We start from the raw sequence: 18,609 nt of genomic DNA on the forward strand, positions 1-18,609 counted from the left end.
TTTTTTTTTTGAGACGGAGTCTTTCTCTGTCGCCCAGGCTGGAGTGCAGTGGCCGGATCTCAGTTCACTGCAAGCTCCGCCTCCCGGGTTTGTATGTGTATATTTTAACATAATTAGATAAAAGGCATTGATGTAGCTATTCGTTTTAGTACACATATTACAACATATCAGGATTGCTTTATTTTCATATGTGCCTTTAACTTTCTGCTTTATTCTCAGTAGAAGTAGAAATCAGCAAAAAACAGAAGTGGAAATTCTGTTAGATAATTGTTTTCATTGTTAAATCATCTAGATTATAGATTGCCCTAGTGTCAGCCTCAGTTTTGATATCTGAATATTTTTGTTTAGTATTAGTTTAGATATTTAAGAGGTCAGAAACTCTATACCTTGAAAAAGGAACATTTCCTGTACTATTTAGCATTGGTCTTCTTGGTAATTTGAAGTTGTTATTGCTGAGCTCCAAAGCAGATTCTATTCAATCCTCTAAAACAAAATGGATTGCAGATATAAATCTCAATGGCCACAGTGGGAAAGATCATTAAGTTTTGGTAAGGAACTATGAGACACTGATTAGACTTTTATTTATAAAAGACATTCAAGCCATGCTAACGTTGTTTTTTGTTTGTTTGTTTGTTTTGCTTTTCTTGTAGCTCCTGTAAATCCTCATTTGAGTAAGTATATTTTAACTTACAAAATGGCACTATATTTAATAAATACAAAAATAGAATGTTTATAAATATACAAAGATTGGTAACTTAGTTGGCTTAAAACACAAAGGTTCAGAATCAGTAAAATTGGCATTAAATGTAGATTTTAAATTTCAAAAAATAGGGGTATAAAGACAATTTTTTAATACTGATAATTGAGGTTTATAGATTTTCCTAACTGTTGAAATATGGAGCCATTTGCCAACCTGCTTAATACTTGCTATTTCTGCGGCTGTGGGATTATTTTTTTCTTTTGTGGGATTGCATATCATTTTTATTGTTGTTACACGTTTCTTTGATTTTCCTTCTTTGAATTTCTATATTCCCCTTATAAAAGAGTATGGTTACTTAGAAAGTTGGTGTTTGATGGGTTTGAGACTTTCTTTTATAGAACACTAGCTTGCACCCCAATGTATTTGGTTTAATTTAGGTTATGAATTCTGTAAAATTGTTAAATTTGGGGACTTCTGGAAAGTTATTTTTATTTTGTTTTATATTAAACGTTATAAGATGATATGTATCTACCTGAAAAATATTTCCATATATTAAAACTTGTCTCTCCCTGGAAAATAATTTTAAATCAACAGAGAATTGACTATGAAGACATATTCTAAAATCCGAGCTATTTATTTGTAATTTAAGGTTAGATTTTTTACAAATTTAAGGACTAAAGAGCGTCGCGTCGTCTCTGGGTGCAAAAGGACCAGTGGGTATCAGGCTTCTTATTCCTAAGTTTTTATTTTTATTTTTTCATCATATTATGAAAGATTCAGGGAAAATTCTGCAGACCAAATAAAGCAAAATTTTGAAGACCACGTAATGGAGAATATTTAAAATATCTTTAGTTATTTCTATGTAGCCCCAGAAACTCTGCCAAAATCATGTTGTAATTAGAAAACCAGTGGAAAATTCAAGATCCACTCAATTCTCAGTTCTACATCTTTGTGAAAATCCTGGACTTTATTACTCTCCTACTTATGAACTCTTCTAGTATTTTATATTACATTGGCTTTTGAAAAGTTTGTAAAACTCATTGCACTATCATTATCTATCAGATATTCTTTATTCAAATAAACTTTTAAACGATTAAATGTATTTGCACACATTTATAATTGTCTCTTTTAAAGTGACAGGACAATCATAAAATTCTTGGGTTTTAACTAGTGAGTTTTATTTTCATTTTACCTGCCAACTTTTTATGAATTTTCTTTAGTAATAGGTTTATTTATTGTAAAGATATATGTCCTTAGAAGGAATCAAGAGCTATTGATGTTGCTTAAGTATCTTTGTTTGATTTGAATTATTACACTAGTTATAATATTATACACAACTTACACCATATAAAATAACCTAAACTATGAAAATTTTAGGCACAACTGACACTTTTGTAGTTTTCATAGTCTGCATTATTGCTTAATTTTACTATGAAAGACTTAAATATTTAAGTCTCAAAAGTATTGTATGGTTTTAAAGACAAGATATTTTCTCTTTTAACCAAGTTCAAATTACAAAAAAAAAATGGTTCAACAGTGTTATAAAATTCATTATACATAATTTTAATAACATATAAAAGTAAGACTTGGCAGTAGATATATAAACTGAAACCCTTAATCTTTACATTTGTTCTGTAACTCTTTTTTTGTGCATATGTAATATGTAATTAAATAACTGAAAACATTCAAAATCAAACGTTGCCTTTATGGAATTCAAAACTCCAGAGTAGCAACTAATGGAATTTCATGTCATAACTAAAATATCGTTAAAGAAATACATGCATGTATATAAATGCATATACTGCTACACTGCTGTTACCAACATTATTTTTCCAACTGATAGCATCAAAAGGTTATGTCTTGTTTGGTACAAGGTCTGTGACATAAATATGTGTCTAATAAATATTTTATGTATAGTATTATTTATTCAGAAATTTATAGATTTATTTATACTCCCTTAAATATGTATATTTCCTGTAACCTTACCTACCCAGAATATAGAATATAAATAAATACAAAGAGATAAAGCAAGTATTTAGTCTAAAAAACAAAAACAAAACATAAACTCATTCTCTAAATTTAAAGGGAAAGCCTTCTGTTTTATTTTTACTTGTAAGTACCAATGATTTTCAATTAATTGGTACATGATCTCAACCAGGGCTCCATTTCCAAGGGTATCTGATAAATCTAACCCCTTGTGGGTAGGTTGGAGAGAGACTAAAACGGAAGTCTCTGTTCTTTAAGTGTTTATATCTCTATGAATTCCAGGGAATTTGGATTCCATTTGACTTTATCATTTAATAGCTGACCTTTGCCAGCGTTTTCTCCTCTGTGAAGCCCCATGAGTAAGAATTATTGTGATTTCACAGAGTTGTGATGAGGCTGAGTGAAATAATATACATTATGTTTATTTTTTCTCAAGGATACATACTCTTTAATAATGTATCTAGCGGACCTTATCAACTTCTTTATTTACACCTGGTTTTTCAAGCAGTAAGAAAATCTTTGATACCTAGAAACATTACTACCACCCACATTTTAGGGATAACTGAAAAAGTCTTTCTCTGAACTTGTGTTGGCCCTGAACTCAACATACGTTAGGCATCCAAGAAATCAGTCCTTCTTCAAAGTCTTTAAAAGGTCTTTTAATTACTTCATTTCCATACTGAATTTCAAGTATCTGGGAAACCCACATTCAGATAAAGTAGGAAGGATAAATACTTTTCAAAATAATTTGCTATTAGCTTGCCCTAAACACACTTCCATTTATCCAAATGGATATTTGAAAGCACCTCCAGACATGCATGAAAAATTATAAACTTAAAGTATACCTATTTAAAACTACCCTCAGGTAAATTAATAAAGGTAATTTTCCAATTGACAGTTTTGTTTTGATTGGTTCTATACTGACAAATTGAAAGTTGGGAAAATTCTTCAGCAATAATTCAAGCATAAATTGTATTCTTTAATTTCAGTTATCTGGATATTTTAGAGAAAAATTGAGTCTTAATTATTCAATGAGATATTAAATATTGGTTTTATGTTTAGTTTTAACCTTATTCACTATTATGGCTCTCATGCCATTATCACAATCTTTCATTATTATTGCTATGTAATATTTTATTTTTTCTTATGAAAATATTGCAGTATGTGTATTAATTTAATTAAAATTTATCAACAGGAGAATTTCATTGCGGATTTGAAGATGGTAATATTTGTTTGTTCACTCAAGATGATACAGATAATTTTGACTGGACAAAACAAAGTACTGCAACAAGAAATACAAAATATACTCCTAATACAGGACCTAATGCTGACCGTAGTGGCTCCAAAGAAGGTATGAGGGAATGACCTGTTGTGTTCATAGCAATCAGAGACTTTTAAAAATTGCTATAAATATGAAATACTAATATTTAGCCATATACTTGAAGATTATGGAATAAAATATTAAATTTTCCATGCATTATCAATTTAGATATTTACAAAACTTTGTAGACATTAATTTTTTCTCAGAACTCACTGATAGGTATAGTAGAGAGAATAGGAATTTTTTGATAATTCAAGTCTAAATTTCTAATTTGTCCTCAACTTTTTACACATTTTATCTTTAATTTGGTAGATCATTTACTCTTTATGTTAAAGCCACTATTAGTTACATATACACATACAGATTTTATAAATGAGATGCAAATCTTCCTATCCATCTTTATTTTGTGTGAAAACTATAAGACTTCTCAGTGATTTGAAATTTCATTATGCCTAAGAATGATGTGTTTAAACACTTTATTTTGTCTGTTTTAAGGTTTTTATATGTATATTGAGACATCACGACCCAGATTGGAAGGCGAAAAGGCTCGACTTCTCAGCCCTGTTTTCAGCATAGCTCCCAAAAACCCTTATGGACCCACAAACACTGCATATTGTTTCAGCTTCTTTTATCACATGTATGGACAACATATAGGTGAGATAGCAATAATTACTGATTCTTATAAAATTAATGATAACTAAGAAGAAAAAGGTTCATAAACACACAGCATTAAAACGATTTTTGGTCAAAGAATGCTACAATTTACTTTTTAAATGATTTATCTGCAAATTGCAAAATAAGATACAAGAGGTTTTTCCCACCATCTAATTTAGATTAGAATTTGACATTTTAGAGCATCACCTACCTCCCTTTGGAATTCTAAATCAGGTAGACCATCAATTAGTTAAACTCTTTACCAGATCTCATGGAATTGACACAGCATAATTTAGGCTGCTTCTTTCCAAAGAAACTTGCTTCAATAGTGACTGAATGCATATTAATCATGATGAAAACTGCCATATTGACAGTTATTTTTAGCACCATCCACCTATTTGAAATATTGGTGTGATTTTTTTCATGTTTTTAAAGTATGCCAAACACACCCAGTAAGATTTAAGAATGTTCTAGGTCCTGCACAGCATACAAAGATAAAGACACATTTCCTTCCTTTAGAGACCTTGTACAGTAATAGAGGATAAGATTAGATGCACAACTGTGCCAGATAGAGCATGACATTACACTGAGAGTAGACCTAGTAAACTCTGCGGGGAAAAAGATCATGCAGGTCTACCATTCTTTTTCTGCAATTCTAAAATCCTGAGAATTGAATATCAATTTTTAAAATTTAATTATTTGACATTACATGTTAGCCTGATATATAAGCGGAACTGATATGAACCTATTTATATTCTCTATCCAAATGAATGTGAACATTTATACCATTTGCTGCAAAAATGTTACTGTTCTTAATAACAGGATTCTACTCCAGATCATTCCAGGACATATCACATAATATAAACGATATAATCTCTCACCTTTCTAACATAAGACAAAATTCTGAATAATGAAGCATAGAGCTTGAACCAGGGATTATGGATCTATATCTAGTTAAGGAATGAGTCAGTGCATCAATACAAACGAGAGTATTTCTCTGGGTATGCAAAAGGGGTATGTTTTCAATAAGCAGAGATTAGCACAGGGAAGCTTAAGGCACTGGTAATAAGGAAGTAAAATTTGAGAAGTTAGGATTACATCAGTGTCTTTATATAAATTAATAAAATAATAGTATAAATATATATGATATAAACTAATACAATTGGACACATAATATGTATCAGCCACCATATTATTTAAGCTAAGTAATACTCTCAATGAAGTCTGTAAAAGTGAACGTCACTGTCCATCTTTTACCGTGGAGAAAACTGAACCTCAAGAAGTTTTTGTGAACTTCCAAGTAAATGGTTGTGCTGGGATCCAAACTCATACCCAACAGTATTAACTAGTATTCTTCACAGTATACTGACAAGCCTAAACGGATAGCACTCGAGTTTTTTTTGTTTTGTTTTATAATTTATTTTCATTTTTATTTATGAGACAGGCTCTTGCTATGTTGCCTAGGCTGGTCTCAAGCAATCTTCCCACCTCCACATCTCAAAATGCTGGGATTACAGGCATGAGTCATTGTGCCCAGCCAGAAAGCTCCTGAGAAGTTAAACTACTGTAAACTTGAAGTCAGGAGACCTGGGCAGGAACTTGGCTGTAGCACTTAATCACTATAATACTTTAGAGAAATCACTTAAAATGTCTGAACCTTAGTTTCCTTATCTGTAAAATGAGAATAATAACTCTTATTTCAGAAAGCTGTAGTTAAGTTAAATTAGGCAACCTACATAGTATCTTCAACTAGATGGCAGACACTCATAATCTTAGGTTACTTTGATTCTGAAATAGCAATAATAATAGCAATAATAAAGTAATAGTTGACATTTATGAAGTACTCATCATGGGCTAGGATACTTTGTGGATTATTTCTTTTAATTTTCATGATCAACATTTGTGCTTATTAAAATCATTATCCTGTTTCATAGATAACAAAATTGAAATACAAAGAACTTTAGTTACCATGCCCATCATATGGCTAAGTAGTGAAGCCATAATACAAACATGGGAAGCTGGACAGAGTCTGCCTGTTTTATTACTGCACAGGAACACTTGTTGGAAGATTTTTGCAAGCCTAGCTAAGTATGTGACATTTATTTAGTAGTGGCATGAGTTATTAGATTTTCTGCAAAAGCATAATGAGATATTTGATTCAGGAAAAAAAACATAAAATAGGTAAAATCATTCAGAAACAAAATCTAAACTGGGAATCACTTAAAAAACCAATGAAAGGAAACAAATCGCATAATTGCCAAACCATTTTATTTATTGCAGGATTACTATATTATTACTAATGTAGGATTAGCTCAACTCTAATTCTTCCTTTTGTCAATAATGTATACTCCCTCTTTATTTTGAATATATTTCATGTACATTCCTTCTCCTCTTCTGATTTATATTGGATCACATATTTTAATTGATTTTTAAATAAATATTTCCAAGACCAATATTTTGAATCACTTTAAGTCATAAAATATGTTCACCTTATTAATAAGACTACATTTTAGGGCTTTATTTTAAAATAATTTAAAAAATACTTTAAAAATACTTTTAATACATCATTGTAATATACTTTTAACTTAACAGTTGTTAGTCTTATCTTCTTTATTGTCAATGGATGTCCAGTTGATGTTCTGCTAGTTTTATTCTGATTATTTTGGGATAAGGGCAAATTAGGAGGACAGTTCTCCATTTCTTGACATTTACATTTTGACCCCTGTGTCATTTCTTTGCTTCATCAGACTGAAGATTGCAGGCTGGGTATCAGGTCTATTACTTGGGTTCCTCTCAGCAAGCTGCAGGCATGCTGCTTAGTAAAATCTAGGCAAAAATACCTGTTCCAGACATTGAGTAATCAGTTAAAACTAGATGAGATAGTTCATTAGAGAGATCTGCTGGTAGTTACAACATTCCCTCTTTGCATATATTATTCTCAGATTTTCATTCATCTGTAAACTCAGGAGGCATTTATAGTCACTGGTTTTACAAATTGTATTTTCAGTTTTAGTCATTCTTTTGGAAATCCAGGTTTAAAGATGCCTTGTCCTGAATTTCTAATAGCTTAATTAAATTTATAACTTTTTGAATAATTGTAAATAAATCTTGCACTTTTAACTGTGACTAAAGGACGGTATACCATTGAGAAGTTTCAGAATTATCTAATACAGAAATTAGCAATACCCTACTAAGAAGAGAGATTCCTCTTTGAACCAAAGTCAAATATGTTGCATTACTTATTCACAGTATAACAAATTTCCCCAAACTTTTGTGACTTAAAACAATAAATATTTATTATCTCACAGTTGCTGTGGGTCAATACAAGTATAGCTCAGCTGAGTGCCTTTAGCTCAAGGTCTCTTCTAAGGTTGTAGTCAGGCTTTCAGACAAGGACCCTGCTATAATTTGAAGACTCAGTTTGGGGAGGATACACTTCCAGGCCCACTTGCTTGATTTTTGGCAGGCTTTGCTCCCACAAGAGATTGGACTGTAGATACTGATTTCTTGCTGGCTGTTGATTGGAGGCCTCCCTCAGTTCCTCACCATTTGGACATCTCTACAGGGCTGTCGCATGACATGGCAGCAGGCTTTCTTCAAAGCAAGTAATCCATTAATAAGAGAGAGAGAATGCATGTCCAGGATTTTTCGTAACCTAACCCCTGAAGTGATATCCCCTAATGTGTGTCTTGTTCCATTTAATGTGACTGAGTTGATAATTCAAGCCCCTACCCAAGGGGAGAGAAATGCCCAAGAGTGTTCATGCTAGGACCTAGGTTGAGTTGAGCTCTGCCACACTGGCACAATTTCTTTTTAGTTAAATGTTTCATCAAAATTGATTGAAGAAAAAAACATGTTTCCAAAGGAAAACTATAATGTTATCCTTAAAGTACCTGCTGACTTATATGTAAGTGATACAATATATGGCCATTGATAATACTAAAATATTTTTTCAGCATTCCTGTGACTACTTAATGGACATTTCAATTCTCAAAGAATCCACTGAATTTCTAATGTTCTTGCAAAAAAAAGGGGGGATCTCATATGACATCACTAGATATGACAAAAGCTTATAAAAATAAGTTAAATACATTATTCATTTATTTAAAAAAAAGAATGTGCAATGTAAGGGTCATATCATACCAGGAAATTAAGGCACTTATGAATACATTCACTGTACTTGATACGAATGGTTCAATAAAGTTGTGTCTCTAGAAAGCTAATTCTACTATGGAGTAAAGCATAGTAGAATTAGGAGGAAAGCAAAGGAGTTCATTAATGAAGAAGCAGGAGAGTATAAAAGAACTGATAAGTAGAGAGATGTGGAATTGTAGGGGGTCTTATTTTAAGAGGAAAAAGAGGTAATAAAAAGGGTAAGCTTAGATGAGAATTTAGAGCTCTGGTTGGGAAATGAGACTTGAAGAGAGAAACTGATGCCATTTCCACTAAAGTGGGAAAAAAAGAATTAAGTATTAATAGTAACATAGCTTCTGATAGATTTCTAGCTGCAATAACAGCAAGCTAACATGAAAGTTGCCTTCCTAACAGTCTCTATTTTCTCTGCAAAACAGATACAGATGTACATGTTCCAAGAGGAGTTAGCTTTAGGAGAGTGGTAAATGGGAGCACAAAGTAATTGACAATATAGACACAGTTGGAGAGGTTGGAGATGAGGACATCAGTCTTTAGGTTTCTGAAATCCATTTTGGAATATAATGGCCAGTTTGAGTCCCCATCTGTGCATAATACTACATTTCGCTTGTTAACTGATTTTCTTGCTGTCTTTTTAGTCCACAGCTTCCAGGGTAAAGATCTTTCTCTAAAAGCAGTAACAGGACCCTAAGGATATATGCCCCTCTGGCTTCTCCTTGAGCTAACTTCATAGTCTATTCCAGTCATACTTGAAGTTTTCCTGGATAAGCTCTCTTGTGCCTGGAGCTTCTTCACAGGCTCTCACCCTTGTCCTGATGAACTGTAGGCTTGATGGGAGTAGAAATAATGTCTCTTATGATAACACCCTGCCCTGCATGTAAATATTCAAGTACCCCCCAAAAAATTAATAAACAAATATTTGTTTAATTGTCTAATTTAATAAGTACTTTTTCTCCTATTTAATCTTCTAAGTCATGCATAACCTTCCTTAAAAAGGCAATTCAGGCACTGTGGGAGGCCGAGGCGGGTGGATCATGAGGTCAGGAGATAGAGACCATCCTAGCTAACACAGTGAAACCCCGTCTCTACTAAAAATACAAAAAAATTAGCTGGGCGTGGTGGCAGGTGCCTGTAGTCCCAGCTACTCGGGAGGCTGAGGCAGGAGAATGGTGTGAACCCGGGAGTCGGAGCTTGCAGTGAGCTGAGATGCGCAAATGCACTCCAGCCTGGGGGACAGAGCAAGACTTCGTCTCAAAAACAAAACAAAACAAACAAACAAACAAACAAACAAAAAGAAAAGGCAATTCAGGGACATCTGCTGAAATTCTTTCCTATCTTCTCTGCTCCTTTTGTTCCCAAAACTCCTGATATGCATACCTATCATGTTTGTCACGCTGACCCCTGTAAAATTGTAAACTTCTTGAGAGCAGTAACCATGATTTATTTATATTTGATTCTCTGAAACAACATTTACACAATAGATTTAAAGAACGATCCAAACTAGATTCTTTTGCTTCTGAATATACTAGAATAACAAAACAAGGGAATTGAAAGTATGCAGTTTAGTTTGGAAATAGAAGGTAGTTTCATGAAGACATTATAGATTGTAAAATAAAAAAGAGAGAAGAAGTGTTTATTAATGACTTAAATGACTTAACTTGAATTTTTATCTACATGCTCTGGCAACTAAAGCAAAAAGAAAAGCAGAAGTGTCACATATTCTTAACAATTAATGCAAACAGAAATGCATATTATGAAACTACACTTGAGTAATGTAATCAGTAATATCTTAGTAAGATATTCATATAAAGAATAAACATAAAACTTGTTCAAATAAAAATTTAATATATTGATAAACCATAATACAGGGATAAAACAAATTTTGTTTTGAGCTGAAATATTAAGGACCAGGTATGTCACCTTATGATGATCTAACTTAATGCAGAGTTAGAATGTAAAGAATCTGAAATTACTCATTAAGTTTCTCTTAATAAGATTTATTAGATTAAGCAAGAGTTTGGCAAGAATGGATTAATGCTTTCTAACAGATATGCTGGCATTCAAGGATTTTAAACTAGGAACTTAAATATTTTTATACAAGATATTGAGAAAGCAAAGATAATGTTTTGCAAGATTTTAGGAGTTTGATTTTTATTCTCATCTTGGTCAAAGACTGTATTTCTTCTGATTAGAATTTAAAATGTCAAGATTCTTGCTTACATATCAAATATATTCTCAAATAGGAAATCAGCTCACATACTGGGATTTTTTTTCCGTGGAGTTAAATGCCATATGAGAAAGAATGTTAAGACAAGGAACTATTATTTTAGAGCCTTGATTACACTGACTCTGGGAGAATCTCAGTGGAATAAACATAAAATATTAAGGTACTTGTATTCTGATAAATTTTCAGAATTAAGTTCCTTGCAGAAGACAACTCTTAGGTGGCCAAGGGGATAGATAAGGCTACTTAGTGTTCTCCATTTAGATATTAGGGAATAACTACCATCTTTTTTGATAATAGTTGATATTAAGTCATGCTTTCTGTTAAGAATTAGTCAATGCTGTCAGTGAAGTCCTGTTTATATTTAATACTGATGATGCCAATGCTGTCAATGTGAAAATAATGCTATAGGTGGAAGACATTCATTCAGTAAACTGCTTTGCTAAATGAGATGTATTTTAAAATTGAGGAGGTGGATAGAATCTAGCCATGACTTATTACAATAAGTCTCTTTTAAAATAAAACTTAAAATAAAAAAGTTTACAATAAAACTCTTTTACAGATACTTGTTATAGACCTGCTAGTAAAACTATATGTAATCTCTAATACATTTATCTTTTTAGAATCCAGGTTTGAACCACTAACTACTTCTAAATTAATTTTTTTTCTATTTAATTCTTCATTGATGATGGTCCCTTAGACAGTGTATATAATAAAATCTGGTGTGTTTAAGCAAAATTAATGTATGAACTGAGTAAGGCTGAGAACTCAGTAGCTGAGAAAGACTGTTACTTCAAGCCATACGAGTCTCATTTTCAGCATAATTAACAGACAATATTATTTCATCAATTAACTTGATGGTAAGCAACTGAATTAACTGCTTCTGTTTCTCATCCAGTGTACCAAACTTTTAAAACTAATTTCACTGGCATTAAGGTTTTTTTTAACCTTAGGTTTTGAATTCACTAATTTCTGTACAATAAGATGAATTGCACAGGCTATAGTATTTAGGGTACTATAGAGAATAAAATACAAATATGATGAAAGTTTTTTATTCATAAAATAGTTCATCTTTTTGAGGTAATAAATTTCTGAATAAAATAAAAATTGAAAGTAATATGTATCAAAATGTAGGACAAGCCCATGGCATGACTGAACAAGGGAGAGAACACTGAGGAGTACATTAAAATAAAAGTGTCTATGGAAGAGAAGAAATATAAAGCATCCTCCAAAAGAGGTAATTATATAGGAGGAGGAGAACAAAGGTCAAAGAATATGAGAAATGGACAGAGCCAGTGTATGACAAGGGAGAATACTGTGCTTATAGGAGAGTAGAGAAAGTGATAGAACCAAAGAGGGAAAAGGTCAGCATAAGGGATCTGACTTACATCAGAGAAATAGAAAGGAAAGCTATAATTTAAAAACATTTTGGACTCTAATGTACAAATTCACCTGTGCACCAGAAGGAATGGTAATAACTGTAGAAAATAAACTGACATTTTTTCATTTAGGATAACACTGCAATTATATGTTGAAAAAATAATATCAATGGGCGTGTGCAGCTGTTTTTATTCAAGCAGAAAATAATGATTTTATAATTTCTCATTTTGTATGTATGTATAAAACAAATGATGCTAGCAATTACCTATCAGTATACATAGATCTTGCCTAGAGCTGGATGATTGTAGCACATCCTCATTTTTCATGAAATGTGAAACTCAAATTAGTAAGTGTGTTACTGATTATAACAACAATGTGATTCGTATGCAAGTGATCTCCAGACCTCAGAATAAACCAAATTATAAATTAATTCATGTGAACTTGGCAATTTCAAGACTCTATTGGGAATATGTATGCACATTTTAGAACATATACTTAAATTATGTATCAAAATATATATAATACATATTTATAGTACAATAATTAAAAGTAAAATTATGTTAAGAACTTAAGAAGAGAACTAGGTAACATTAGTGAGAAATATTATTTATGCAAATTATAGTTTATATTATAAGATGTATTAAATAATATTAAAATAATAATCAGACTATTGCATAATGCCATGAATAACCTCAAAGTTTTGGCCATTATTCATGAGATAAGATGGCACTTACATCATTTAGCATTTTTGCCTGCAGTCTTTTTTTTTTTTTTCGAGATGGGCGTTTCACTCTTGTTGCCCAGGCTGGAGTGCCGTGGCATGATCTTGGCTCACAGCAACCTCTGCCTCCCGGGTTCAAGCAATTCTCCTGCCTCAGCCTCCCAAGTAGCTGGGATTACAGGCACCCGCCACCACGCCCAGCTAATTTTTTGTATTTTTAGTAGAGACGGGGTTTCACCATGTTGTCCAGGATGGTCTCGAACTCCTGACCCCAGACGATCCACCTGCCTTGGCCTCCTGACGTGCTGGGATTACAAGTGTTAGCCACCATGCCCAGCCTTGCCTGCAGTCTTTAAATATAAGAGCTGACTAAAGTCCTCTAAGCTCTAGCACCTGATTTTTGGAGAGTGGTGATCAAAAGATGAGAATGAAGAAACAAAGGAAAAGAAAAAGTTGAGTTTTGCTTAGATTCTTCAAACTCGTATTCTAGAACTGTAGAATTTGAAAATTCCTATAAAATTGAAAATCCTTGGGGATGATTAAATCTATACGTTTTGGTATCTGATGTCTACTAAAGCATGAACACAGTGTCTCTGGGGATGTAAACTTACTTTTAAGGAGTATTAACACAATCCATCATATTCACTTCAGAGTTTTTTTTTTTTTTTTTTTTTTTTTTTATATAAATCTATAATGTGCTGAATCAGCTTTGCTGAATCTAACTTCTCTCGAACAGCTTTATTCTATTTCACAAGTTCTAATGTTGTTGACCAAGATGACTTGACATAAGTTTAAATATCTTTTGGCACGAATTGCTCTTTTATAAACTTAAGAACTGGAAACTTACTGAGAGAAAAGTTCCAAAATCATTTGTGGATTAACACTGCTTTTCTCATCACCTCTAAAATACACCAGTAATAAGTAGTTTGCATTCACTGACTGAGATAATAATATAATTATTACTATATATATAAGACATTGAAATTATATTTGAAAGATTTATTTCAATGTTGTAGTTCTTTTGTCTTTTTCTTATCAAACAAGTAAAATTTGCCTTTTTAAATTCAATCTAGCCACAAATGAATATACCTTATTTAGTCTATTCTCAAGCCTAACAAGAGCTTGGATAATTCAGACCTGACTTCTTTAAACCTAGGCAAAACATTTTTTACATATTATGTATTCAACAAACAGAAATAACTCAAGTTTGAATGTATATTACATGTGTAAAAAGAAAATGTTAAGAAATACACATAATCACAGGCAAACAGAATTCTTTTAGTGAGAAACAATATTCATTACTAACACAATGCCCTATCATTATTGATATAAGAAAGATGTCATACATATTAATATGTTTTACTAAATCATGTATGTAATAAAACGCATGAATTCTGAAAGACATGTAGTATGCACTATTTTGTTAGCGAACTATAATAGGTCTTAAAAATATTCTGTTAATATTTTTTAAAAGTCCATTTCTTGATTGGATGGATATATTTCCTGTCAATTAAATCAAAATAAAAGGTCATACAACCCAAGAGAAATAAAACTCTATATGAAAGGGTATAAGAGAAGCCTCAAAATTGTCTGGTGAAAATGCCAAAGGATTACTTCTTATTACTTAAGAATGAATAAAGATGAAGAAATGGAGAGAGAAAACATGAGGTTCTAACGAAAATTTCATAGAATAAAAACTGGCTCACATGGCATGTAGTAGAAGAAACACCTACTGGTGAAAAACACTTACTGAATTACTTCCAGTGAATGTAAAATGTGTACAGCATATGCTTTATATGTTTAATAAAGCATATAAGAATATGAACTTTATGAAAGAATATAAGAGAACAGTGGACCAAGAAAAAGATGGAATTGGATAAAGTCTAGATATAAAGGAGAATTCTGAGGTCACAAAAGAGTGATACACTTTAAATAGTATAATAGCAGAATAAAGATGACATTACAAACAAAACAACAGAAACAAAAATATGCTATGGAAATTAACGTCAGTTCTGTGGAAGACAAGTCTGAGATTCTTTCTGACCCTAAAGGGGAAAAATGATAGAAGGTAATTTTGAAGCAAAAGTGAAAATGCGACACTGAAAGATAAAATCAAAAAAGAAAACTGGAGAACCATATGGATAAATATACACGGATTATTCCAAAATAAAATACTAGCAAATTGACTCAACCTTATAATAAAAAGTCAATGGTCTATTATAAAGTACATTTTATTCCTGCAATATAATATTTAGTTCAATATTATAAAGTGCATTAATATAACCTAACACGTCAATAGAGGAATAGAGAAACCTTAGTTGAATATCTTCATGTAATAAGAAATGTAGTGCTGATTACATGAGAAATAATATATGGTTTACATACTTTAATTCTCACTAAAAACTTATGCTAGTTATCATCATTTAGTTATCATTTGCCTGATGAGGAAGTTGAGGGAATTAGAGATTTAGAGATGAAGACAGAGTCATTCAGCTGTGATATAAAGAATGCAGTTTTTGCTTAAAAAGTGGACACCCATATTTATATACTTCTATTATATGCATACATATGGTCTTATGTGTAAAGAATTAAAGAAAATGTCTCTAAAAATTGGAAGAATAAACTATATCATATAACGATACATTGCTTTAAAAGCTAAAGCAACATACAACAAAATGTTAAGAAGGCTACCCTCTGAGTGATTTCATTTAATGATAATGTTATATTGTCTTTTCTGCTCATTAGAATTTATGTACAATATTCATATAAATAAGTCTATATACTACATTATGTGGAAATTTTCTATGTCTATTGTGAAGTGTATATATTAACATATTACTAATAATTTATGTAATTATCTGTTATCAAAATGAGATCGTCTTAAAGCCAAGGAGTAGTAAATGATATCAGACAAATCCTATTGCCCTAAACAAGCATAAAAATGGGCAAAATATGTTAGAAACCATTTTTTAGAGAATAGACCAAAAAACAGGGTAAGACTGCAATGGATAAGAAAAGAGAAAGTAATGGATTGATCTCCATGACAGTCAAGCTCTCTGACTAAGGACAATTTCCTGACCTTGCCACAGATCCCAGAAATTCAAGCAGAATGTGAAGATCCCACTCAGTCAGGGAACAAAGATTAGCGTACTGTACAATTGATGTCATTGGAATCTGTAGGTCAGGACAACAGAAAGAAAAGAGATGTGCAGGGTTGAATCCAGAAGTCTGTACGGGGCTCCCTCATGAAGACTAGACTGTACATGTAGAAGACTAGAAAAACCAAGACTTATAGCAACCTTTGTGGGACTGGCAGCACAACAAAGATGGGGAGTGCAAGGAGACCGGAGAGGAGAGCAGCATGGAATATTGAAGTCTCAGCCATTAAACTTTATGAGAGTGTAGAGATCTCATAAAACCCCTGGCAGCACTATGAAACCAGAAAGGCTAGAATCGTACCTGGGAGAAAGGCCTTCTCTAGACATTCTCTAAAAAAGCCTAAATGCAAGCCCCAATAAGATTCATAGGTAAGACAGATTTGGAGATTGACTCCCATAAAGTTAGAGAATTTACGGCAACAATTTTGGGTTTTCACAGATCTGCATTAGTAGTGGAAAACCAAGCCTATACAAGTTCAGCATGGTCAATTTATAACTGAACAGTGTGCTATAACAAGAGCCAATAGCCTTCTGAGAAAGATTACAGCTGAAGAGTCTCTATAATGTCCTATTTACAATGCTCATTACTCACTGAAAGTCACTAGATATACAAATAAATAGAAAATACGATTCATAGCCATAAAAAGTTAGTATCAGTTCATAGGAACCAAACTTAAGAAAGTTAAACTTTGGACTTAGCAGATAGAGTCTTTAAACAAGGTATTATAGGCCAGGCACAGTGGCTCACGCCTGTAATCCCAGCAATTTGGGAAGCCGAGGCAGGTGGATCACGAGGTCAGGAGGTGGAGACCATTCTGGCTAACACGGTGAAACCCCGTCTCTACTAAAAATACAAAAAATTAGCTGGGTGTGGTAGCTGGCACCTGTAGTCCCAGCTACTTGGGAAGCTGAGGCAGGAGAATGGCATGAACCCAGGAGGCAAAGCTTGCAGTGAGCCAAGATTGAGATCGCGCTACGGCACTCCAGTCTGGGCGACAGAGCGAGAATCCATCTCCAAAAAAAAAAAAAAGATATTATAAATGTGTTCAATGAAATAAGAGAATGTACTGAAAGAATCAAAGGAAATAAAATGAGTGAATGGATAAAGAATTTCAGCAGAGAAAGAATCCATACAAAAGGACTAAATAAGAATTATACTACAAAGTACAATAAACAAAAAAATTTACTGGATGGGCTTAACAGAAGACTGGAGGTGACAGAAAAATAAATCAATAAACTTGAAGACAAGGAAAATTTTCTAACCTGAGAAAATAGGGGAAAATATTGAAGACAAATAAACAGAGCCATAATGACCTATAAAAGAATATCAAGTTACATTATATATATAAGTACTTAAATATATATATTATATATATAATTGACTTATATATAAGCCAATTGTGCAAAAGAAAGGAAAGAGACACATGGCAGAAAATATTGTTAGAAATAATGGGGCCAGGCATGGTAACTCACATCTGTAATCCCAAACACTTTGGGAAGCCAAGGCAGAAGGATTGGTTGAACTCAGTTGGAGATCCACCTGAGTAAGATGGAGAGACTCCATTCATTAAAAAAAAAAAAAAAAAAAAAAAAAAAAAAAAAAAAACTAGGCATGTTGGGGTGTCCCTATAGTATGAGCTACTTTGGAAGCTGAGGTGGGAAGATCCCTTGAGCCCAGGAGTTTGAGGCTGCAGTGAGGTGCGATGGTACCACTGCACACCAGTCTGGGTGACAGACCAAGACCCCATCTCCTAAAAAAAGAATAAGATTAAATAAAACAAATTTTTAAAAGAATTAATGGAAAAGACTTAGAAGAAACTCAGCATAACCCTGAGCAAGATGAATCTAAAGAAAACCATATTTACATTCATCACAATCAACTACTGCAAACCAAAGACAAAGGGAAATTCTCCAAAGCGGCCTGAGAGAGAAAGAAAAGCATACTATGTACAAGACAAACAAAAATGAATGATGGTTTATTTCACATTAGAAATAGCATGCAGAAGATAATGGAACACCTTTAATATGCTGGAAAAAAAACACTGCCATCTATACCTCATGAGAAATATGAGAGAAATGAGAATATTTTTACTTAAAGGAATCAGAGAAATGTTGTCCCTAGAAGCTCACCACTGCAAAAAACTGCTAAGGGATGCCCTTTGGGCCGTGGGTGCCAGATTGTAACTCAGATCTACAGGTAGAAATGTAAACCACCAGAAATGGGAATAAGTGGAAATTGAAATGCCCTACTTCCTTTCTTCTTATAATTTATAGAAAATATATTCATATCTGGCTCTTAAAAATAGTACTGTA

The 18,609-nt window shown here is 32.6% G+C and overlaps 1 protein-coding gene across 1 annotated transcript in view; it reads left to right on the forward strand.

Annotated features, from left to right (window-relative positions):
• MDGA2 (MAM domain containing glycosylphosphatidylinositol anchor 2) overlaps positions 1-18,609 on the forward strand; it is a 391,758-nt gene that overhangs the window by 351,814 nt on the left and 21,335 nt on the right. Inside the window, exons 10-11 of the mRNA XM_017889604.1 lie at positions 3,882-4,037; positions 4,503-4,661. Coding sequence (XP_017745093.1) covers positions 3,882-4,037; positions 4,503-4,661 — 315 coding nt within the window. The remainder of the gene's footprint in view (positions 1-3,881; positions 4,038-4,502; positions 4,662-18,609) is intronic.

Source organism: Rhinopithecus bieti, unplaced genomic scaffold (assembly GCF_001698545.2).
Source record: "Rhinopithecus bieti isolate Rb0 unplaced genomic scaffold, ASM169854v2 scaffold_19285, whole genome shotgun sequence".
NCBI classification, from domain to species: Eukaryota; Metazoa; Chordata; class Mammalia; order Primates; family Cercopithecidae; genus Rhinopithecus; species Rhinopithecus bieti.